We start from the raw sequence: 25,554 nt of genomic DNA, 5'->3' as shown, positions 1-25,554 counted from the left end.
CCTAATTATAAAGAGAAGCTAAATGGACTGTTAGCTAGCTGTGAGACAGTCAGCTAAATCTGGGATTGTTATTGATGATGCAAAAAGCCTCGGTAATTCTGACCATAAATTATATCAATGAACTTATTCTTTGTAATGGTGGGAATGCTTATGCCCATACAGTTATGTTGTTTGTCTTTGTGTGCAGAAGCTAATTTGAAAGTTAGCAGGTTAGCATACTTCTCGACCTGCTATAACTCCTGTAAGCATGCTGTACCAGACATAAGGTACTGTAGGCATTGAGTTCAAATCAATTCAATAATGTTTTAATGTTTATAGCACCAAAAACAAAACTTAAGCCAACAAAATAAACACTAACTAATTATAAAAAGAAGCAACATGGGCTGTTAGCTAGCTGTGATAGTCAGTTAAATCTGGGATTGTTATTGATGATACAAGAAGCCTCGGTAATTCTGACCATAAATTATATTAATGAACTTATTCTTTGTAATGTGAGAATGCTGATGTGCATACAGTTATGTTGTTTGTCTTTGTGTACAAAAGCTAAAGTTTGGGATATGTCCAAAGGATTAACCATATTGAGAATAAGGGTCCAAGCACTGTAAAGAACCTTGCTGGCTTTAGGACCGACAGGAATTCATTTAGTGGTCTGGGTTCATATTCCTCTTCTGTTCTTAGCATAGGCACATGATTCCCTTGGATTATTTAACATTTCCCATCCATCTTTTTTTTCATCCTTGTCTCTGCTTTGGAGCCTGGCTCCGCTGCCTTGAAGAGTTACTTTTTGCCCCCAACATCGCTGTGATGATGTTGCACAGAAACAAAATCTATATTTGTCTACATGTTTGCCAGGGCATGCTGTTGCTGAAAGATTATTTTTTCTCCTTGTTTCCCTTTCTGTATCAGCTACGCACATGACAGATCATGTGAATATTATAAAAAAATTTGAAAAATAAGCTTATTGCACATGTTATGACTGCATTCTGCTTGGCCTAATGATGTTTGATTTTCACAATCTTCATCACGTTCATGCCCATTTGTTATACACTGGAGACGATTTAAGCCATTTTTATTTCAGCTTGTCCTACATGCAATCTATCCCTCCAGAAATATGGTTACATTATTCATTGTGTGGTATGTGATTTGACCATAGTGTTTCTGAGCACTCTGTTAAATGAAAATATTTCATGTGTGAATTAATCATTAGAAGGGCTCATTTTCCATTCTTCTAGTAATATAATGATCACTTGCTACCACTGGCTTGGATAAATCTTTCATTGTCTTTATCTTAAAATGAGTTGGCAGGATCCTCCAAGGAGACACAGGCTGCAATGTGTTTCACCGCACTGTCAAAGTTAACATGTGGCTGAGCTAAATGCCATAATTTAATTGATGCCAAGTGCAATAACATCACCCACTGATCTTTTAATAATATGGAGATACGATTCCTGTCCTTTCACTTCATTATGATACTGCCTTGTCAATATGCAAATGTGAATTAAACACACATACACACAGGCACACAAAGTCTAGACTCTAGAAAATATTTTAGTGGGCTTGCAGACTTTGTAATGCTATTTTAGATTGTAATGAGATGGCCTTTAACCTCTGGATTCAAGCAAAAACCTCTCCAGAATAAATTAGAAGCCACTCGGCTCTGCATAACTCTTGATGTGTGCTGGTCGATTTTTTTGTTTAATCCTCTGAGTTACGCGCTCTCACTCTCTCTCTCCCTGTAGGTTTCTCCATACTGCAGGCCATCATGGAGGCAGCAGTCGCTAACAACTGGCAGGTGACCGCTCGCTCTGTTAGCAGCACAACGGACGCAGCCGAGTTCAAGCGCATCATTGAGGAGATGGACAGGAGGCAGGAGAAGCGCTATGTGATTGACTGCGAGGTGGATAGGATCAACACTATATTAGAGCAGGTGAGCCTCTGAGCCTCAGTGTATAGGCATGCTCATTATATCACCGCCTACACTTACACTCTACCTCAAGTCCTTTTTTTTTCGCTTGCAGTAGTAGCAGACTAAAACAGCAGATATTAAAAGGACTTATTTTATTATATACCAAAGTTTATTTAGCAGTCTTCTTGAACACTAGTTGCATCTAAATACATGCTTTGAGTTATCTTTGGCTGAGAGGCAAGATCATTATGTGTAATAAAAATTGTGCACTTGTCAGGCTAGGTTAACAGAACATCTAGCATTATGGGAAATGTAGTCTCTGTAGTTTGTTTATAATACTTACAGTCGGGATATCTTTGTGTCTTTGTGCTGCCAATGTTTCAGTGTCGAATGACTGATGTGTAGCGTAAAAAGCGTTAACCTCCAGAACTCTGCAGGTCCTCTTAGCTCTTTTTTTTATCAGGTTTAAATTAATGTGTTCCTTTTTTACACATTTATTTTTCAGTTGCAGAGAAAAAGCTCCACTTTATCAGTGAAGTGATAAAATCAAGAAACATTTAATCCGTCTATAATTTATTATCTAAGACTTTCAGGTTTTTGCTAATACTGGTGTTTTTTAAGTATGCGTTTGACTCACCATAGCTAATTTTGGAACCAAACCTTCTTTCTTTTTTCTTTCTTTTTTCCTATACTCACTCAGTTTGGGATCACCTAAGGCCTATGAGACATAGCAGCAACCCTGCCTATTTGAAGAGCCCTATTTGGCATTGTTTGGTTGCAACGTCTGATGCTGTCTCGTTTGAAAATCTTTGTGTATTGAAGCTGGCCAAGAGCCCAAGGTAGCGAGAGGTCTGAGTGTGAGCAGCCATTTGAAGAGACCACTGATGATGCAGCCCTTTTAATCCTCTCCTAACAACCCAAAACCCCTCCGTTCCTCTATCACGTCCATTGCCTGAGGAGAAAATGAAAGGTCCACCAGTCCTTGTAGTAGGGGAAACACAATTACCATGAATAGATGAGTGGCTATTATGCCATGCATCTCCTCTGCTCGCTTGCTCCTCTCCAGCCTGCACCCCTGCCTGCTGCCGCCTGCTTATAAGGCAATCAGTTCCTGAATTGGATTCTGCTCGTTAACATTCATTTAGATATTGGCTTCTCTTTGCCTCACAATATCCCCTCAATGACTGTTAGTTTCACTTGTTTTTTATGAATCTAATTTGATCCCAGAGTCATAGTTTAAAACAGAATAGCTTTTAGTAATAATTTGCTGTGTCTAATTTAATTCTTGAACTGCAAATTTCCTCCCTTTACAATTCTGGGACTATATCGAAATACGTTTCCGTTCAAAGTGCTGGAATATGCTTCAGCTTTTAAGAAAAGCTTAGAACACTCATTGCACATCACGTGTGAGGCATATTAATGGTTGCGTTTTTAATTGCTTTCTCCCTGTAAACAATAATAAGGATGCGGGGCAGTAATCTGTTTGATGTTATTCTGTTCCTGTCTTTGTTCCCGTTAATGATTTTTTCTTTCTTTTTTATGTTGAGCTCTTTCCTCCTCAACACGCGACGATAATCATCATCATTCATTTTTCTGCCTTGGCTTTTTTTTTCTACAAAGAGGGGAAAAATGTAGCTTTTGCAGAAGCTAACCTTCAAAGCAGCAGCGTGCTCAGTTTTGCCCCTTGTTTCAGTGACAATCTCAGCGTGGGATTGTTTTTTTGTTAGAGCTAATTGAAATAATCCAGCTAGCTCTGCCAATATAGATGAGTCATGAGGCATTCAGGGAAGCTGCTGGACTTCACTCTGCAGCTGCCTCCTATCGGGCCATTATACATTGAAACAGGAATGGACCGTCTCCCACGGGGGCAATCATGCCAAAAATGGCACCCACTGTCTGCTATGTGGTAAAACCCGCTGCTTCTACCTGCTGTAGTAGTTCTATTAACCAATGATTGTCGACAGATAGAGTTTAATCTGTGGCAGACTGGTGGCTGAGTTCGAACAGAACCGGTGTGCAGGCACTGGTGTCTGCGTGTCATAATGTTGCTCCAATCCATCAAGGTCAGTGCCTGTTGAGAGAGGATCATGACGCAGAGCAGATCCAGCTAGCTGATTGCTGGGGGAAATGGGAATCAGCTCGGTGGCTTAGTTTTATGATTTCAGTCTGAGTAATCCCACTGCTGAATGGATTTTTTTTTTTCTTCCTTTAAGCAGACAATGATGTTCGTGGAGTGTCGTTATCGCAATGGGAAAGTGACGAGCTTGCACAATTGTTGCACAGAAAGAGAAACCTCTGTGCTGCTCTTCATTAACACCGCTTTTGATACAGTGCCTGTGAACGCTCTGCTGGTTCGATCTAGTATAGTTATTCAACTTCCAAATGTCAGTATGGTACAGATATTTTATGCATCCCTAAACTTAAAAAAAAAATACCTTGAAAAAAGTGTTAACTTTGTACTTTTAAATAAAATTAGATATAATAGATATTCGGGTGTTTTTATAGTTATTGTTACTTCTTTTCTGTATTTTAGAATTTTTCATTTAATATAAATGAACAGCGAAATAAACTATCAAGTAATTAGACTGCTGCTCAAATGCTAATGCATCACAATTACAATTGCACAGTCATAACAAAGTTTTTAAAAATCGGTCATTATGCATACTTGATACTTCAGGTACAGTATATTGTGCCATTCACAACTAGATACCGTAGTAAAATATACTACAGTTCAGGGCTAGCTTGCATAACTCATCGGTGTGGTAAGAACATATTGTCTGAAGAAAAGCAGCCGTGGGAAGCAGTTATAATGTGAAAGTCAAAGATCTCTGTGTGCACAGTTCCATTCAGGTATCAGCTTTGCAAATTGTATTACCACTAGCTGTACAGAAGCACAGTAAACACGCAGGTTAGCTGTTTACCTTTAAAAGAAAATAATTTGTAATTTAGAGGAGACTGTAGACCACTACTCTTTGTACGATGAATAACCATCTAGTAAAACGTTCTTATGTTATTCTTCTGAATAGCTAACTATATAAAAAGCCAAGGCAAGCGTGGGTTCTGTATATAGCATTTTTCAACAGCGAGGTCATCCTGAGTGCTTTTTACAAGATTTAAGAAGCCTTGCAATAAAACTGAACATATGCTGAGAAGGTAGAAGGCTTTCTCTTCTCTCTTGATCAAATTACTATGATTAAATTGTTATTTAAGTGGTCATGGTTCCCTTCTAGAATCATAATCAATTAATTGGCTTGCTTTAGTTCACCTACCATGTTCTTAAATGGAGGTTTCTACAGACAAACACAAAACAGAATGTGCCTCTTCTGTGGTTGGCGCCCACCCACCCACCTGAACCTTTCTTTTATTCCCTTCGTTTTTCATTTGACATGATGTAAAAGCTTCATAAGAGAAGTATTTGCATACTGCTGCATCAGGCCAAGTTTTGTTTACTCGTACGAGAGCTGACTGAGCGTCCCTACAAATTTGTTTTGAGATGCTGCGGAGAATGCTACGCCCGGGCCATTATCATTTTATGCTGTAACAACCACTCAGGATTTATCGTCTATAGGACTTCTCCATCAATACTGCACTGCAGATAAATTAACCCTATGGCAAATCTTTCCTTATGACTAGAATATCAGACCCTCTGCCAGCTCTGCTCTCCTAAACATATCCAATCAATGTGTTTCATTGAACCATCTAGGTTTATGATAGCATACATGAACCAAAATATTTATACCGTTAAAGGAGCCCTGTAAACAAACAGCGATCATCTCTGTATTGCTACCACTGGTGGCTTTTAAAAGTGAGTGTATGTATTGCAGCCTCTGAGTGTATGCTTGTTTACTTGACTGTATGTGTTGTCATGCCTAATCTGATTCATCAGTGAGATTGCTCGTACATGTATCAGTTTCTGTGCTCCTTGCTGGCTGCCTCTTCTCCTGGGATTTCTGCACTGGAGTCTGTTTAGAGGCAACAACTTGCTCATCACTAGTGTAAAGAGAGACAGGCGGGCAAGCAGACAGGAAAGAAAAGAACAAAATAATAAAATTTAAAAAAAACACAACACACACACACACAGACAGACAATGGCATCTTGGACAGGCCCAGGGCAAGCAAGCTGTTCAAAGACAGGCTGGCAGTGAGCACCCTGCCAGCCACAAAGCTGCATTTTCATACAGGAAAAAAAAACAATAAAAAGCAAAAAGGATTCACTGAAAGAGCAAGAAAAAAAGTAGGTGCATTTGGGGATTTGTTAGAACAACATTTTGCTGCCTGTAGAGGAATTAAGGGTGGCCACATTGCCTCCCCATGGAGAACTGGAGATTGTCCATCCGTTTCTCCCCTCTCCAATAGAGAGTTCTGAGAAAACCAGCAGTTCGATGTATTATAGAATCTCAAGTCTTTGCATGATATCGAATTTAAGAAAAGGGTAGGACGTTTTACCATGGGAGATAAGAAGTAGTGGGAGAGGGAGAGAATGGATGACAGATCGCCAGCAGCATATAAAAGAAGGCTGTCAGCAATAAACAGAAGAGTCTCAATCAATGTTGCAGATGACTCAGTGAAAACCCAGGGATGACATATTGTGACATGCTGGCAAACATGGATGTGAGTGAAGGTATTAAAGAATGGGAGGAAAAACCAAATCTGAATAAATGCACTCTGGCAATCTCCGAGTTACAAGTAAAACACCACGTTAATCCCTCTCTTGCAGTCATCGCCCTTTGATTACACATCGTTGAGAAAACTGCTAAGAAAGCAAGCTAATCTCTCCACTGATATAAAAGACACTTCTGATCTCAACATCAGCTCGTTGCCCCCATGTTGCTTGATGTAAAGCTAGGTGCTGCTTTCAAATCCCTTACACCAACCTTAGGTGTTGAGGGCCATTTATTAACTGTGATTATAGAATTAAATGGGATTAAAGTGTTATCATTAAAAAGAATGTGACCTGCTGACTCAACCAATGAATGAGAGGCTGAGACCCGGGCGCTGTGACTGTGAGATTTGAACATGTTGCTATAACTGTGTGAGAATACAGTGTATAATATTGCAATATATAAACCAGAGGAGCCCCTTTCACCTTATCAGTCATGTGAAATTGCCTCGTTCATTTTCAATAAAAACTGAGTAAGCCATCTTTCTCCTTTAAAGTTTTGGCACACGGCTGTCTCTGCTACGTTTCCAATGATTTCTTCCTCCCAAGGTATCAACTCTAAGTAGTTCTTGTATCTCAGCGCAATGATAGACATAATCATTTGAATATGAGTCAGGTGTTTCTAAAACGTTCCGCATTTGGGGGAAGGCCAACACTTCAGGGGCATATATCACGGCCGCCAAGAAAAGCGTCTCAGCCACAGCCGCTATTTGCTGTTAATTAGAGAGTGCTCCACTAAAAGCACTTCTATAAGCGCCTTGAAGTAAAAAATGGGAGTTCGAAAAAGGCGAAAGTCCTTTTACATCAAAGCATATAAAACTAAAATTCAGCCTTCTGCCCCATCCTAATTGAAGTGGGACACTTAGGAATCTCTACAGTCGCAAGATTATACAATGAAGTCCAGAAATGTACAACGGACAGTGCCACACTTTTCACAATGTTGGCCATGTACACCACCACAATAGATTTGAAATTAAGCAATTAAGATGCTATTGAAGCTCAGACTTTCAGCTTTAATTGATTGGGCTCAATAGGAATTACAGGGATTTTCATACACAGTTCTAAACTATAGTCAAACTATGCCAAGAAAGTTTGTTAAAATTTGCATTGGAAACAGTTGTATGTTCAATTAGCCAAAGACGGTTTGCTACTTTGTATTGTTGTGATATTTAAAAAACACTAATGATTGATATTTCTGTGCACTAGAATTTCAAACCAGTACCCAGGAAAATAATGTTTGCTGCCTAGCTCCCATGTTAACATTTTGTGAATTAGCCAAAGTTGCTAGCTGCTCCTATATTGATAACTTATAAAATGCAGGTTAATGCATAAGAGGACACTTGGCCCAGTCATGAAGAACTTTAATAATACTGTTTGCTTAACGAAAATTTTAACATATGTAAACGATGCCTTCTCTGTGCGGTTAATGAATGGTGAAACAAAAAATGTCATATAGGCTTTTACAAGTCAACAAGGGCAAATAATTAACTTAAAAACCTCTGGAATTAAATAATGGTACAAAAGTAAGGCCTCATCTGTATAAGAAAAATTACCAGTACCGGGACGGTACGAGGGAAATTTCTTTTGCAGTTCGTCTGAAAAGCTGCATTTGCGCTTTGGCATCTTTCAAACATCACCAGGCGCTCCTGTGCGCTGTCTGTCCCGTCTGTGAGCCCTGAACAACAACTCACAAAGTAGCAGCTCGGGGATGACGTCACACATATGGGTTCTCTATAGCCCTATAGGAAAACCCGGACTTGGTCACCCTATGATAACAGTTAAGTAATTTAATTTTAATTTGAAGAACTTTACTGACTACTTTTATACTTTTATAACTTATAAAATGTTAATGTGGTTTATTGCTAATAGTTAAACATCTAACGTTTGGCTGGCCAGGTTAACATACAGGAAGTGCAGAATTATTAGGCAAATGAGTATTTTGTCCACATCATCCGCTTCATGTATGTTGTCTTACTCCAAGCTGTATAGGCTCAAAAGCCTACTACCAATTAAGCATATTAGGTGATGTGCATCTCTGTAATGAGAAGGGGTGTGGTCTAATGACATCAACACCCTATATCAGGTGTGCATAATTATTAGGCAACGTCCTTTCCTTTGGCAAAATGGGTCAAAAGAAAGACTTGACAGGCTCAGAAAAGTCAAAAATAGTGAGATATCTTGCAGAGGGATGCAGCAGTCTCAAAATTGCAAAGCTTCTGAAGCGTGATCATCGAACAATCAAGCGTTTCATTCAAAATAGTCAACAGGGTCGCAAGAAGCGTGTGAAAAAACCAAGGCGCAAAATAACTGCCCATGAACTGAGAAAAGTCAAGCGTGCAGCTGCCAAGATGCCACTTGCCACCAGTTTGGCCATATTTCAGAGCTGCAACATCACTGGAGTGCCCAAGAGCATAAGGTGTGCAATACTCAGAGACATGGCCAAGGTAAGAAAGGCTGAAAGACGACCACCACTGAACAAGACACACAAGCTGAAACGTCAAGACTGGGCCAAGAAATATCTCAAGACTGATTTTTCTAAGGTTTTATGGACTGATGAAATGAGAGTGAGTCTTGATGGGCTAGATGGATGGGCCCGTGGCTGGATTGGTAAAGGGCAGAGAGCTCCAGTCCGACTCAGACGCCAGCAAGGTGGAGGTGGAGTACTGGTTTGGGCTGGTATCATCAAAGATGAGCTTGTGGGGCCTTTTCGGGTTGAGGATGGAGTCAAGCTCAACTCCCAGTCCTACTGCCAGTTTCTGGAAGACACCTTCTTCAAGCAGTGGTACAGGAAGAAGTCTGCATCCTTCAAGAAAAACATGATTTTCATGCAGGACAATGCTCCATCACACGCGTCCAAGTACTCCACAGCGTGGCTGGCAAGAAAGGGTATAAAAGAAGAAAAACTAATGACATGGCCTCCTTGTTCATCTGATCTGAACCCCATTGAGAACCTGTGGTCCATCATCAAATGTGAGATTTACAAGGAGGGAAAACAGTACACCTCTCTGAACAGTGTCTGGGAGGCTGTGAATGCTGCTGCACGCAATGTTGATGGTGAACAGATCAAAACACTGACAGAATCCATGGATGGCAGGCTTTTGAGTGTCCTTGCAAAGAAAGGTGGCTATATTGGTCACTGATTTGTTTTTGTTTTGTTTTTGAATGTCAGAAATGTATATTTGTGAATGTGGAGATGTTATATTGGTTTCACTGGTAAAAATAAATAATTGAAATGGGTATATATTTGTTTTTTGTTAAGTTGTCTAATAATTATGCACAGTAATAGTCACCTGCACACACAGATATCCCCCTAAAATAGCTAAAACTAAAAACAAACTAAAAACTACTTCCAAAAACATTCAGCTTTGATATTAATGAGTTTTTTGGGTTCATTGAGAACATGGTTGTTGTTCAATAATAAAATTATTCCTCAAAAATACAACTTGCCTAATAATTCTGCACTCCCTGTATATGATAAGTTAAAAAAATTGAATGTTATTTAGAAGAGCTTTACTGACCTTATGAAACTCTTCATGAAGCCCAGGGTGTCCCTCTTGATTCACCAAGCTGCTGTGCTACTGTTCTTGCAATTAGCTGCCATCAATACTTTTGCTAATGGGTATTTAATGTAATAATAGATTTCAGTACCAATTAGTGTCCAAGAATCCATTCTTTTGAGAACTCTGCTCAGTACCAGTGTTAGGGTCGTTAATCAACAAATATAATTATTACACCCACAGTTTTCTTAAAAGTAACACTGATTACATTACTTTCTTATTACTCCATAAAATGTCGTAAAGGGCGCTGTCTCATAATTACCAGTTAACAGTATAATCTTTAGTCCTACACACCAACACAAATCCCTGACCTAATGAGACCGCACATGGGGTCCTTCTTTTAGTATTTATGTTTGAACAGAGCCAACAAATGAAAACCAGTCGAAAAGAGACTTCAAAGCGATCGCCACAGTAATTCTACTTTAGAAACATGAACAGGTAAAAATGGAGGCTACAAACCTGACTGCTCATCACTGCCTGTGTTACCTGTTGAAGATCAGACTTTGACTGCTGGGCTGGAGTCGGCAAAAACTCAACTTTAACATCACTCTGGGTTCTTGGCTAGCTTTGCGTTAGCATGCTGTCCGTGCAGATGCTTGCAAAGAGCCAAACTAAGGTTAGCAGTATGAAGCTTGAAAAAAACAAACAAATATTGTTTCTTTTTTTTTAAATTTTTGCTTTAAGAAATGTCTTGAGCGTCCATTCTGGTGACAACAGACTAACAAAAAACCAAGAAACAAAGATCTGACATTAGCGTACAGTAAAACACCTTTAGGCATATCACATCAGCATCTTGAGCACCATGAGCTGCAGCCTTTCAGTCTATGAATTTTAAATGTTAGCTAATGTCAACTCAGCAGCCAAAGGGGAGACTGAAAACACACATCTTAGCTTTCACTGTATGAGACTTACTAGGACTGACATTTAGTATTATAAGTCATAGCACAGCGATGGAGCCATTATCACTCAAAGTGAGTTGCAGTGAAAGCATTAATATTCATAGACTGTTGTTTCTTTAAACATACCTGTTTCTGACCTTGGCTTTAGAGTAAAAATATAGATTACTTCAAAATATATGTAAGCACAAATCACACATGACACAACTCACAAATAACACCAATGATTTCATATCATTGGTGTTAAATGTCCTTTTGATGGAGCATTGACCCTTGCAAGAAAGCTGTGCCGACTGAACCTCTTCCTGGACATTCCTTACTAAAACACTGATCTGTAACAATTACAGCAAATAGATTAGTAGACTGATGGAAAATTATCTTCCGTTCTAATAGTGATTGATTGTTAAATCAAACAAAATTGTTTGTCTTTGTATTCTTTCTAGTGGAATATCTTTGAGGTAAAACGAGTTGAACAAAACAAGATATTCAATTACTTTTTTTTCACTAATCTTAAAAATTAAAATTTAAAGAATAATCAGCCAACTGTTAAACTGTGAAGACTCAGTAAAGATTAATTTTATGAAGCCCTATGAGTTTAATGGTGCTTTGGATTCTGGGTTTCCATAGTTCAGAGAGAGGCTAAAAACTATTGCATCATTATTTGCTTGTCTTTCATATGCCTCGCAGTGAATGGTATGATATTTACAAACTCTGGGGAGCCTATCATTTTCCTCCTGCCTCTTCGTGTGTTGTGTGGCAAACTCTGCACTGGAAAGGTCAAATTTGGAGGAAGATGTTTATTAGAAACGTGTAGGTGTAGTTTTGCATTTAGGGCTCTCTGTCTGGGAGGTCTGAAGCAGGCAGAGACTGGATGAGGGTAAAGTCAAGGTCACCCTAGTTGTCAGGCTTTAAAGAAAACTGCAGTCTGCAAAATGCAGGCTTTCTTTCAGCTGCAGAACAAATGGCTGTGGGACCAGCTAGTGGATCGATGTGGAAGGGGTAAAGTGTACTAAAAAGAGGAATTACTGAAGGGGGAGACACACCAAGCACACTTCTCTTCAGTGTCACTGGGACATGGAATAATTGGCTAGTGGGCTTGTATGGACAGTACATCCTCTAAAGATAATAATCAAAAACCCAAAGAATATTATAAACCCCACAGTTTTAAAATATTTCAAGGTGTCTATTAAAGATAAAATTAATAAAACCGTTCATAAAATGATAGCAGTTTAACCATAGCAGCTAAAAATAATGGTAAACAACAGTTGAAAATATTTTGAGGAGCCAAATGTGACAATAAATATCACCATATTATTTTCAGCACAGATCTACATAAAAAAGTGTAGGCAGGTGAAAGAGCTAGCCCTGATTAAAGTTGAGCAGCAAATCATCTACCAACACCTCTAAAACTCACTAATTAATACACTGTAACCTATTTGTTAAAACTATCTGCAGAATTTGGTAGGTGGATTTAGTTAAATTAATTCTTTTTTACATGTATATATTTAAATCAATTGTTAACTCTTTCACCTGCCTACACTTTTTATGTAAATCTGTGCTGAAAACAATAAAGTGATATTTAGTTTCACATTTGGCTCCTCAAAATAATTTTTACCATTATGTTTATCTTAGATGCTATAATTTTATGAACCATTTTATTTATCTTTAATAGAAACCTTTGAATATTCTGAAATGGTATTTGGCTTTTTATTGATCTTTACATGACATACTATCCATAGATACACAATGTTTTAGGAGAGGAAGCAAATTTTTAGGAGAGGACAGAACAGGGAGAAAAGTTTGAATTGGACCAAAAATCAGTGGCAACAAGTCTTATAGAGTGAAAAATCTACATTTAATTTTTTTTTGTTTCAAAAAATATGTACACTAATAAGTTCACCAATATATATAGAGGATCTCTGGAGATAAACAGTGAGTTTCTACAGCCATACGTAAACACAGTGGAGGTACTGTCATGGTTTGGGGGTTTATTTCAGCCAATGATGTTAGAGATCTTGTTAAATTGATAAAAAGCATTTAACCTGAAAAGGATTTTGGAATACCATCTGGAAAGCATCTAATTTTCTTCATTTTTCAGCAGGACAATGATTCCAAACACAGCGCTAACTTAGTAAAAGCATACATGGATTGAATACTGAAGGCTACTTAAAGAAATTACAAGAAAGGTTTCTTAGGAGAGAGCTGGCTGAAAAATAAAGGTGGTTGTAGACTAACAAATATAATGAACTATTGCTCTATCAACAAATTAGAAACCACTGCTGTCTCTTTAGATTTAGAGAAAGCATTTAACCAGTGTGGTGTGGGGTTGGTCTGTGCCCCTTTGGCAGACTCGCTGTGTGAGATGGGTTGGCCCACACTGGGAATTCTGGTCTGTGCCTTGGCGGCTCGTGGGTGCCCGCAGGCCCATAGGGTGGGGTGGGGTGCCCAGGTGAGGGAGCAACTGTAGTTGTAATTGAATAGATGGCTGTTATTGTGGCTCAGCGTGCAGATCAGCCCCAAGACTTTGGACTGATATCCACACTCCAAAGTATAAAAAGCCTTCTCTTCAAGTAACGGTGTCATTATTGAGAACCCATAACAACATAAAGAAACAAGACAGAGGGTTGTGGGTCACGTAGGTCTCAGTGGGTAGACCCCATCATGTGCCTCTGCTGGCTGGTGACCTGCTCCTTGTTTTTAATGTCACTGTAGTCATCAAGGGAGGTGTTCACCCTCTCCACCACTCTCCACTGGATGCTGCTACCCCCCAGAGCGTGTGGTTGGATAAGCTGACATGGTCATTAACCCACTCCCTTGGTGATTTGGGGTGGCTTGGATCTCTTCCATGTCGGGGAAGCAGGGGGCGGTCTCTGCCAGGTACTGAGCGGTTCTGGGAGGCCTGAGAGTGTGGCCTTACATCTTCAGTACTCTTGGGGGCTGCAAATGGCCTGATTGAGGCTTCCCACCCTCATTTTCAAGTATATTTCGTAACAAAGACACACTCTCGCTTTCTTTCTCTCTCTGTCACACACACACACACACACCAAAAGAAGATTGCTGATGTATGTACCTGTGCATTTTCACACACAGTGGCAGTTGGCGAAACATTGTGCATTTCTATTTGTACTCTAACCCCCTATTACGTCCCCCCCCCACCACCTCCCTTTTATTTTTCCTCCAGCCTTTCCTGCCTTCGACATTGTTATACTGTATACCACATATAATGTAATAACTGAAATAACATGAATAGAAATAAAGAAATAATCAGATAAACCCTAAACAAGAAGAGCCTATAGAGAATTTATAGAGCTGATTTTGGAAAAGCAAAATGTGTTCAGCAAAGCAGTGTTATCATAATTCTGTTTGTAAAAGCTCCCAGATAGCACAGGATTTAAAAAAAAAGAAGACGAAGAGTAAAGGTGGTCATAATAAAATTAACTTTCAGAACATCCTCTTTCACTGAGCTGAAGTATTGTGTGTATAAATTCTGCAATATCAAAAGGACTTTTAAAAAGAACGTTTAATTTAACAACGAAATCTGTCCATGTCACCTGGAGCAGCTGAGGGTGTTGCTGTCTGCCTAATTAAAGAGGTTGAGGGGAAAGGTTTGTGTACTCTGGCTGGAGGTTCTGTGTGTCTCTGTCATCAATGTCTCGCTGTGCTCCATCCCAAGGTTGCCTCTTGTAGCCGTTGCCAGACTGTCTGCGAGCTCTAGGTTGCAGGCAGGTGGTGAGGTCTTTCTTTGCCCAGTTCCTGAGCAGGTGTGATGAGGCTTATGGCCAGAGTCAAGGTTAGCACACAGTGAAGGAAAGTGGAGCCACTTGGTTTGTCCAGCGAAAATGCAGCAGTGCAAAGAGTCCAAATTGGCTCGTGAAGAATTATCCTGATCTGTCTCGCTGTGATTTCACTGCAGTAAAAGTGTTGCAGAGAGCTATTTTCATGAAGCTTTGTGTCACTTAATCATTAGAAGGAGATTGATGGATTCTAACAGTCGTCTCTGGCTATTTCTGCATCATAATCAGCTCACTTCCCCTTTGTTTCTATTTCACTTTTCTTTGGTTTGTTCTTGTCTGTCTGACATTCAGCAGTGGTGGAAGTTTAAAGCCTTAATGATGGGGAGGCTGTCAGACCCACCCAAGCAGCTTGATGGCATGAGTGAAAGGCTTTGTGAGTTTGTGAAAAACACTAAAGATGTCTCTTCCCTTCGTGGGCAACCTTCAAATGTCCACAAGGAGACGAGTGGTCTGTTTGATTTTTGAGTATGCTCAGTCCAAGCGAGGGAGGTTGTTCAATCATTTCCTACTGCTACCGCTACATAGGTCATGCACATAGGTTAGTTAAAATGATGCTATAATTATACTTAAAGCAGGAGAAACTGTTTCCCTTTTTTTTTTCCCCAAAGACATTTTTTTGTGCCAAAATGCGTAGATGCAAGAGTGCTTTGCATCACTCTCTCCTGCTCTGTGGGAATGTCATAAACGACCCACTGTAACAAATATCCAACGTCCCCAGCCGAACACGCATGCACAAACAGATGATAAACTGACAGTTTGCTTTTGCAACGGAGCCAGAACATGTGCAAACATGCTGATTTTGCTGTAAACTTGTGTTGCTCTGTTTGTAGAGCGCAGATGAAAACGGAGACATGGTTGACAGGTTTTCTGCATGGCAGCCACTCAGAAGTCCATCCGCATAAGACTGCAAACTAAATAACAGACCTCACGAGGTCCGACTGAAAAAACCTGTCCAGCATGTAATGCACAGACAAGCCAGAGCTGTTTAGAGTTTCAGTATTGGATTTATCTGCAGGGCCAGAGCAAAAAAGAAAAAAAAGATGAAGAAAATCTAGAATAAAAGACAGCATATGGTTAGTACCACAGTGATGGAATGGCTTAGAACACCACTTACTATTTTCAGACAAACTGTGTGGGTTGAAACATGCTGTTATGCTCCAAAGGTGTGATATTTTCAAAGCAGGGAGAGATCTACATCTTACTCTCTCGCTACAAATTCTTTTGAAACATCTTTCTACCTTCTGTCCAGCAGCTACCGAGGACTCACGTCCCAGCGCCGTGAATGACTTAAAAGCGATCAAGGATGTTCCACGTTGCTGCTGTTTCTCTCTCATTATCAATTCCTCTTTAATGAACCCCCCCCCAACAGTGCCCCTTCCGTGTTATTCCTTAGAAGATCTGCTTTGTTTAAACGTCTGTGGCGGCATCCTGCGTGCTCACGGGATGCCGCCGCGTTTACTGTGATTGCTGTAGTCACTTACATTAGCCCTGGCTCTTAACTCTCATCTCATGGGTGGTTTACTGTATCGATGTTTTTCTCCCATAGGTTGTAACCCTGGGGAAGAACAGCCGTGGTTACCACTACATTCTGGCCAATCTTGTGAGTAATAACTATGCTGCTCCCCTGGGGTGGGGGGTGTGGGGAGGGGGACACCAGCTTTTTTTCTGCATGGAGTCTAAGTCTCAGCCTTGGGCGCAAATGTGCATGGACAATAAGTGGATTAAAGGCTTTTATATAGGACTGTATATAGTTTTTTTCTCTCTCTACATATATATATATATATAAGGCTTTCAATGTTTGTGCCTCATGCTTTATAAATCACAGTCCAGCAGTCACACTACATTGCAATTTTGCTTCAGTATACAGTCATATTTGAATATCAGTGAGCATCCTTAGCAATAAATAAACAGGATTTAACCTTTTTAACGATCCTTGGAGGGCAGCCATATTTTTTTCCCTTCACTCTCGGGAATGTAATGTTCATTTAGCCTTGGTATTAGCATGAGCGTTTTTAAGTGAAAGGCCGGCCCCGCTCTCACTCGCTGATCTCCTGCTGCCATTTCTCCGAGTTTAGAAGATGTGATTATGCAGCAGTCAGACTCGTGTCCTTGCACAACATGACACAATTCTGCACTTAAAAAACAGTGATTTGACCATAAAAAGAAATAACTGTCATAGCTCCAGGGTCAAGAAGGAAATTTAAAGGCAGCTGGTGCAGCGTACGTTTTTAAAATGCATTAAAAAGTGTTAGGGGGGCTTTTTTTGTTGTTGTTTTTTAACATGGTAAGGCTTTCTGAATGAAACTAGGCCAGTTGGTTCAAGTAAAAAATTTAGACTCTACATGGTATGACACAAACTCTAAAGTATCTTCTGGCTGCTTGTGTATGTGAAAATGAATTCAGGTTCCACCGCAAAGTGTGAAGAGAAACATTTGCTTCAGTGTAATTGCAAACACATGCTGCTCTCTCCGACAGCACAGGATCCTTAATAAAATGCACCTTGCGCGCTGCCAGAATGGCTGCTAATATTTTGTGGAGCTTTGCCCCGGGTTATATTAAAAAACCTCAAAGAAAAACAAGTTACATGAGTCTCATCCTCCCCCGTTTCTCTTTTGTCTCGTCTCAGGGATTTTCTAATGTGAGCCTGGACAAAGTCTTCGCCGGTGGAGCCAACATTTCAGGGTTTCAGATAGTCAACCCTGAGAACCCGATTGTGCAGCAGTTTATTCAGCGCTGGGAGCGGCTAGATGAAAGAGAATTCCCAGAGGCCCGAAACGCCCCTCTGAAGGTGCTATGCTTGCAAGGCCTTTCATTGTGCATGCGGAGTGCAACGATCATCCTTTCTAAAGTGCTGTCTATTGGTTCTTCTCCTCTCATCCTCTGTTTGCCTTTGTCATTCTCTTGTCTTTCCCACCCTTTGCTTCCTCTGTCTTAGCGTTGCATCCCTCAGAGCAATCGATATATTGATAGGCAGCGCAAGCCAAGGTTATATTGCTGCTTCAATTTACATCTAATTAAACAATGATCAAGAAAGAAATGGATTTTGAATGGCATTTAATTAGATTTTGTCACGGTGCGCTGGTCAACAAACAAGTGGCTCTAGCCTCCGTGGTGAAAAGGTCAGGCGAAGTTGGAAGGGAAGTGCGTGGGAGATAAAATCATGCATTAATTCTCTATTTAATTCTCCCCGCTAAAAAGTTTTCAAAGAGGTCCTGACCCTTAGAGAAGTCCTGGCTTTTCTAATCCAATCTATCTAATCTAGCTATTTTTAGCATGAGCAAGCTGTCAGAGGTTTCGCCAGCGCCGCCCAGACTGACCCGCCTGGCAAGTGCTGAAATGCAAGTCATGAGAGCAACATATAGGCTGAACAAATTACACCAGGATTTTCTCATTTTAACAGCTTTATTAAAAAAGCAGCAGTCTTTTTTTATTGATTTGTTTTTACCTCACACCAATTCAGCGTGTCTTTAGCTGTTTTGTTGTTTGACTTGCGTGTGTGTCTGTGTGCAGTACACTTCAGCTTTGACCCACGATGCAATCCTGGTGATAGCAGAGGCCTTCAGGTACCTGCGGCGCCAACGTGTGGATGTCTCTCGTCGAGGCAGCGCCGGAGACTGCCTAGCCAATCCCGCTGTACCTTGGAGCCAAGGCATAGACATCGAGAGAGCTCTCAAAACGGTAGGGTGGGGGCGGGGAAAATGGAAAGCGAGTGGCAAGCTAAAAACTAAAGAAAAGGCTGGAGGAAGCGAAGCACAAATAGCAAGTGAGAGAGTGATAAAGATGGAAAGTGACAGAGAGAAGGGAAGAGAGTGTAGAGCTATTCTCCTCCCTCTGCCTGCAGATATCTCTGCACAGAGCTCACTCAAAAATCCAGGCCCTCATTACCATAAAACTACATCTTTTATTAAAGCGTATCCAGTTCATCATTTGATTAACAGACAGCATGCACTTCAGTAGCTCCGTGGACTCCAAGTACCTTAATGCCAGCTACAGTATGCAACCTGGGTTATAACTACTGCACATTCCACTGTGTCTTTCTGTCTGCCCATTAGGTCCAAGTACAGGGGATGACTGGGAACATCCAGTTTGACAACTATGGCCGCAGGACCAATTACACCATAGATGTTTACGAAATGAAAACAGGTGGGCCGAGGAAGGTAAGAGAGGCCGGTGGCTGTCATCTATCAAATGTGACGTACAGACCTGATCAAAAAAACAAAAAACATTTCATCTCTCTCTTTAAAAAATCTAACAGCTGGCACACATCAAAATCATGGAATCTGGCCAAAGTGTAATTTATAAATGATTTATTTCTCGGCTCTAAAAGAACAAAACTCAGTGACTGTTGGTCACATGTTGCCTCGAGCCATTTAGAGACTAATGCATGATTGTGCAGAAGTGGAAAACATTTTCAAGCAAGCCTGTACTGCCATTTATTAAAGTACTGAGGGCCAGGTGGGACCAGCAGGGCTGAGAGGACAGCAGAGAGTAATGCTGATTGCCTTTCTCCACCTCTGTTAGGTAGCAGCACTGATGAGCTATGCCGAGTATTACAAGCCTCACAAATCAGTCGTAGCCTGCAATCTGATAGCTAAAGCTGTCCTATTCAAAGAATGATAGAGAACTATTTCGTTGCTGTAGGATAGCACAGATTTGATATTTGGTCCTCTTCTGACAGTAATTACCATTCAAATAACCAATTACTGTAAAGGAGGATCCAAGAATTCCTCTGGCTCCTCTTCAAAATGCTAATTCCCAGTGGTACATTCACATTATAACCAGCACCATATGATGACCTCTGGTTTTATTTCATAACCTCTCTGAGTTCCAAGAGACAGCTGTGAATTTCTCGTTAGCTGGATAAGTGTGGGCTCAGTGTGATGTGATGTGTGATTATGCCGCCTGCCTCCCAGGCCTCTAAAGCCCACACTTCAATTAGCATTGCAAAGCCCTCACAGCTATCCCTACACTGTCAAACAGAGGAGGAGAGAGCGGGGAGAGGGGCCGGGAGAAAGGAGGTCAGCGGGAGAGAGTGAGGGAGCGAGGGAAGACGAGACAAGTCGGGCAGGCTGGGCGGCACTTTGTCATGGACCTGGAGCCCCAGTCACCCCAGTGACAGTTTCGAGGATGAAGGTTCTTAGCTGTGACTGTCACGATTGATGCATGGGCTGATATCTGTCCCAGCTGCTAGGGGGTGAGATCAGGACAGTGCCACTGGAGCAACACTCCGTGACACAGGTCCCAGCAGCCGTGTCCCTCGAGCAAAGTGTCTCAAATATCACTCAAGGACTACAGAGCCTGGAATAAGCATTTAATAACGTCCAGCACCGCCCCGCCCGCCACCCCAAATCACCCAGTCTGCCAAGTGCACTTAATACAGCCACAGCTGTAACGATCGGGAGCTCAATTCTGAGGCGTCTGCTGCTTTCTAGCGCCCCCACTTGGTGCTCAGTCTCTGCTGTACACCTGTTTGTCCCAAACATGAAAGATCTCATGCAAAAGAGAAAAAAAAGAAAAGGAAAAGAAAAAATGCAGACCAGATGTGAAGGAAAGAAAAATCCAAGCCAGCAACAGTTAGACTTTTGGCAATAACATATGCAACACGTTTCATCACGAGCCAGAGCAGCCATTATTTCAGACGGGCAAACAAACACTTGACATTGGTTTGACTTAAGCATCTGTAGAGCAGAATGCAGAGTAACTACAGCGGCAGGACAGAGTAAAACTAAGGAGCCACTGCAATATTATGCTAGATTATTAAACGTGTATGCGGTTCACAGGTTTGAATATCAATTATTTACCATAAAAAGGTGGAAGGGATTGAAGTTGCCATTTGCTCACGGATTGCAAAGGAGCAATTGGGTATCTGAATTTCGGGTGGATCGTAAAAGGCAAAAGTCCCTCTGTAATCACGTCCGTTATCTGCACGTTGAATGCAGAAATGTAAACGCAGCATTCTATGCCCAGAAAACTGTACCTGTTTATCTGGTCTGTTTTAGTACTCTGCTCATGTGGTTGAACATCAGGGCAGAGGCAGCAAGTCTCTGGGGAAAGCTCCGTTGTTTCAATGAGCTCTGCAGCGCTGCATTTCCCTGTAATATTTGTTCATTTCCCTTCTGTATGCTCACTTATATCTGGACCGTGGGCCGGAGTGCATCACTAACCGCTGTTTTCTCTTTGCAGATCGGATACTGGAATGAGTACTCGCGGTTTGTAAATATTATGGATCTGCAGGTCTCCAACGACTCCTCAGTGGAAAACCGAACGATTGTGGTCACTACTATTATGGTACACTTTCCACGCAATTTTAAATGTTTCACGTATTCTGCCACTCAAGGTCATGGTGTTGATTCCAATGAGTGATACATTCTGTCCTGGGCGGGTAGAACCACATCTTTCTTGTGTTGCTTTCCATCCACTCACTACACGTTGAAACAGTCGATCCGGCTTGGAGGAGTGTTTCAACTGTATCCGTGTGGGTGTCAAAGCATTTTGATTTTCCATACTTCAGTGGCCTGTCGTAGCAGTGACATCACAATAATGGTATAAATGATTATGGTTGACTCCATCAGTTACAAAAAAAAAAAGCATACAAATGCATACGTAAGTAGACCTGTCTGTCCTCATCAAGTAAATGTTCAATGACACTTGGGATAGACTGGCCGCAGAATGACTACAGAATGATACTGCAATGGTTTCCCAGGTGGGGCAAAGCAAAATAAACAGTATTGGATGGGGATGATGAGAAGGTGCTGTATTTCTTTTCCCTTGTTATCTCCCCTTCAATCTATTTTGTATTGCTCCTGCTATGTGTTCTGTGTTGAAGTATGCACAGCTTGTTAGCCTTTTAAACGGAGGATCATGTTCGAGGCACTTTCACAAAGGAACATATAATCACCAAATATATTTTCGATTTCTTTTCTTTAAACTGGATTTAGTAGGTAAATATTTCGGGCTTATTGGACGGCTCCCATATTTACTGACTGTTTAATGGCATTGTAATTACCTGTTCTCCGCAAACAAACGCTTCAAAATGACAAAGAAAAACGTTTGGAAAAGTGATAAGTGTCCATGGGATTTATGCAAAGCTAGATCTTCATCTGTATTCCGAGCCGTAAGCCGGCGTCACTCAATAGCGAGAGGAAACATTTAACATCTCCAGGTGAAAAATACAGTCAGGAGGCAAACACGTGTTAACAAGCAGAAAATACTCAATGGATCCAAGGTTAGGGGATACGTTCAGCACAGAACAAACAAACCATTGCTCTCCTACTTGCACTCTAATTGTGTGTGGCTGTAATGACAATGCCTGCTCTCCTGAGCAGTCCTATTGTTTGATAATGATGATGATGTGCTCAGTAAGAGAAAAGACGAGCTGCACCGGCATTTTGAAAAGGAGAGGAACACTAGCACGCTCCTGCTCTCCTGATCTAGTTATTTTATTTTACAGAGTACTCGTTTGCTCTTTTTTTTCCTAGATAGCAAACAACAGCTTTTTATAATCATTTTATTTTATATTATGGTTTTTTTTTGGTTTGGTTTTTTTGGAATGAAACAGCCTTTAACTGCGCATTGATGCAATGTGCTTGAATATGTCGAGATACTATGGGCACTCTCTGATCCCTCTCCTGTCACTGGCATTTACTTATGAAACCCATTCCCATCCCCACCCACCTCTGAGCTGACCCACACCTTGCCTACCAATGACTCCCAGCCCAGCTTACTCTGTGGAAGTGAAAAACTTTTCTTTTTTCTAAATTATTTCCCATTGAAACGATTATCCTCTTTTTCATTGATCCCCTTTATTACGGCCTTGGGCTCAAAAATGGGTTGGGTACATTGGCCTTGGTGTCTGCTGGCTGCCACCGCTTGATGAAAGCAGTGTGAACACTCGGTCACGCTGCTGTTATCAGTGCGTATTTGTGCATTCGCAGGGCATCATCTGTGTATGCACGACTGCATGGATGTGGTTATAGCAGCTTCTCATATTCTGTGTGTGTGCGGGAGTGCGTGCGTGCACGGAGTTATGTGAGAGCGTGCATGCATACATCTGTATAATGGAATCTGTGCGATGGCATGGGAGTGAATAAACCAGCGTGTGTTTGAATCAACAGGAAGCTCCTTATGTGATGTACAAGAAAAATTATATGCATCTGGAGGGGAATGACAGATATGAAGGCTACTGCGTCGATTTAGCATCTGAGATTGCCAAACATGTTGGAATTAAGTACAAACTGTCTATAGTAATGGATGGAAAGTACGGAGCCCGAGACCCTGAGACCAAGACGTGGAACGGGATGGTGGGTGAACTGGTCTATGGGGTGAGTACTGGGAGTCTCACTGATTACATGACAGTTTGCAAGGAACTTCAACATGAGAGGAGATCTCATTTTTCTATCTTAAGGTTATCACCAACCCATAGTGAACTCATCAGCTCTCGCCCAGTGCAAAAGCCTAATGCTGGCCCAGGAAGCTCAGCTGTGAGTGAATTTGTCAAATGCAGCCTGAAGCATTGGGGAGTTGGTGATCATCTTGAGATGGAGAAAATGAAATCATTTCTCAGTGCTGTTCATTGCAATTAATGCTCTTTGCTTTAGCCTGAAAATCCTAACTCTCTTGCAGGCGATACCGAGGTAGGTGGATGGCAAAAGAAGGAGTCCATATGGCAAACACACTGTAATAACTTTGATGAATGAAAGAGTGTATGCCTTTGAAGTGATTGTGTAATTATGCTCAATGTTTCATGTGTATGATGAATACGCCGCATTGTAAATTCACAGCTGAGAAAATCTGCTTTAGAATCAACAGCTAAATTGTGGCTTGCGGTTTGGAACAACAAGATCCATATGTGGCGCGCTCCATAAACGTTGAACCTCTCAGATTAGCGAAGGGTCACACCGTGTTTTACATCTGACGGCGCCCGGGCCCGTGCGACACCTCCAGCAATCTAAAATTGCCTCCCCTCCCGCCGCCCCATCCAACCCCACCAACCCGCTCACCCCTCTCCAAGGCCACAGCGGTTGAGCGGGGGCCAAATGCAAAATGCATGAGGGTTTGGCTTCCTCATCTGTTCAATTTCCTAACTATCAGCTTGAGAGATTGCCTGGTTTGATGTGCTATCGCCACCAAATTATCTTTCAAATGGGAAAAGACCACTCCTTGCAGATGGAAGGGGAGGAGGCGGGGAGAAAAAAAAATCTTCCAATCACATCTCTGTCAAGTCTTTCCAGGCCTGTAATTTTAGAGCAGGTGGGCCGGGACTAATAGTTTTGTACATTTTGACCTTTTGACCAGTAAATTAATTTGATTTTAGTTGTCTTTTAAAGGTTAGGCCCGAGGCTGCTCTTTATTGCTTTGTTTCCCTCACCATTGATTGAGTGCTGCTTACGCCCGCACCCCGGATTAAATGGTTATAGCTGCTCGCAACGTTGTGTTGACAGGGCAAAGAAAACAGTCGTGTTTATCGGCTCTATTTGTGTTGCTCCTCGGCTGACCTTGTAAGAAACATTTTCTGCCTCCTGCTGATTCAGTCCAATGTTTTCTCGGTTTCGCCGCGAAAAAAAGAGAAAAAAAACAACAGCCCAGGCCGATATGAAGAATCGTCTTCTGCGTATTGTCTGCTTTGAAGAGGAGCAGTTATTTAATTAATCACATACACAAGCTGCAGTAACACTGTTGAACATGATTAATTATTTTCTTCTGCCTTTACAGAGAAAGCCATTGTGATTTCTAAAAAGGCAGCACCACCTCCGTGGATGTGTTTTGATAATATAATGTGATTGAAGCAGCAGAGCAAAGGAGGGGGATAAAGAGAAACAGCTTGGGAAAAAAAAAAGAAAAAAAAAAGCTAATGCCAGAATAAACAGTTTGGGAAACCCGGCGTGCTGAATGCCATGTGATGAAGTGTACACAGGGAGGGCTCGCAGATTTCTCTATGCAGCAACCTGTTTACATTTCGCAAATTAAAAGTTAACAGTTCTAATTAGCATGCGCACTTAACACTTAATTTTGCCTTGTGTTTGATTGCAAACAGTTTGTTTTGATTCATTTAGCGCTCCAAGTGTTGGCTAATATCCCAGGTCACGACAAAACACACGGCGCAAATGTGACCGTGCTTTCTCTCTTTGTGTGCGTGACTGTGCATGTGTGTGTGTGTGTGTTTGTGTGTTTTTCAGCCTGTCTTCCAATGTGGTGGCTCATTTATGAAAATGATATGTATAAAATGTATAATAAAATATTGTTGTTTTATATCCCCCTCAGCTCCAGCCATTCAAACATAAAGAAAAGAAATAAATAAATAACCTCTTTCTTTATGCAGGTCATAACTAACACTTGCTGTGCATGTCCCTGTTTCCAGAGAGCAGATATAGCCATTGCACCTCTCACCATTACACTGGTGCGAGAAGAGGTGATAGACTTTTCCAAGCCATTTATGAGCTTGGGCATCTCCATTATGATAAAGAAGCCGCAAAAGTCCAAGCCCGGTGTTTTTTCCTTCCTGGACCCTCTGGCCTATGAAATCTGGATGTGTATAGTGTTTGCCTATATCGGGGTGAGCGTGGTCCTGTTCCTGGTCAGTCGGTTTAGTCCTTATGAGTGGAACCTCGAGGAACAGGATGAGACCAAAGACCCTCAGACTCCCCCCGATCCTCCCAATGACTTTGGCATCTTCAATTCTCTCTGGTTCTCGCTGGGCGCCTTCATGCAGCAGGGCTGTGACATCTCCCCCAGGTGGGTCAGC

General features: G+C 41.3%; 1 protein-coding gene across 7 annotated transcripts in view; it reads left to right on the top strand.

Moving 5' to 3' along the window:
• Window positions 1-25,554, top strand: part of LOC308408256 (glutamate receptor 3) — a 108,494-nt gene that overhangs the window by 56,874 nt on the left and 26,066 nt on the right. For all 7 annotated transcript variants that reach the window (XR_013973773.1, XR_013973774.1, XR_013973775.1 and 4 more), the window contains exons 4-11: window positions 1,740-1,927; window positions 16,360-16,413; window positions 17,440-17,601; window positions 18,324-18,491; window positions 18,866-18,970; window positions 20,997-21,101; window positions 22,928-23,134; window positions 25,171-25,544. Coding sequence is in view for 4 of the 7 variants with exons in the window: in XM_080900431.1 (XP_080756557.1) it covers window positions 1,740-1,927; window positions 16,360-16,413; window positions 17,440-17,601; window positions 18,324-18,491; window positions 18,866-18,970; window positions 20,997-21,101; window positions 22,928-23,134; window positions 25,171-25,544 (1,363 nt within the window). In the remaining 3 variants the exon portion in view is untranslated. The remainder of the gene's footprint in view (window positions 1-1,739; window positions 1,928-16,359; window positions 16,414-17,439; window positions 17,602-18,323; window positions 18,492-18,865; window positions 18,971-20,996; window positions 21,102-22,927; window positions 23,135-25,170; window positions 25,545-25,554) is intronic.

This window comes from Rhamphochromis sp. 'chilingali' (assembly GCF_963969265.1).
Source record: "Rhamphochromis sp. 'chilingali' genome assembly, chromosome: 13".
Lineage (NCBI taxonomy): Eukaryota > Metazoa > Chordata > Actinopteri > Cichliformes > Cichlidae > Rhamphochromis > Rhamphochromis sp. 'chilingali'.
Note: the sequence above shows the minus strand (reverse complement) of the source record. Positions and strands in the feature narration are given on the sequence as shown.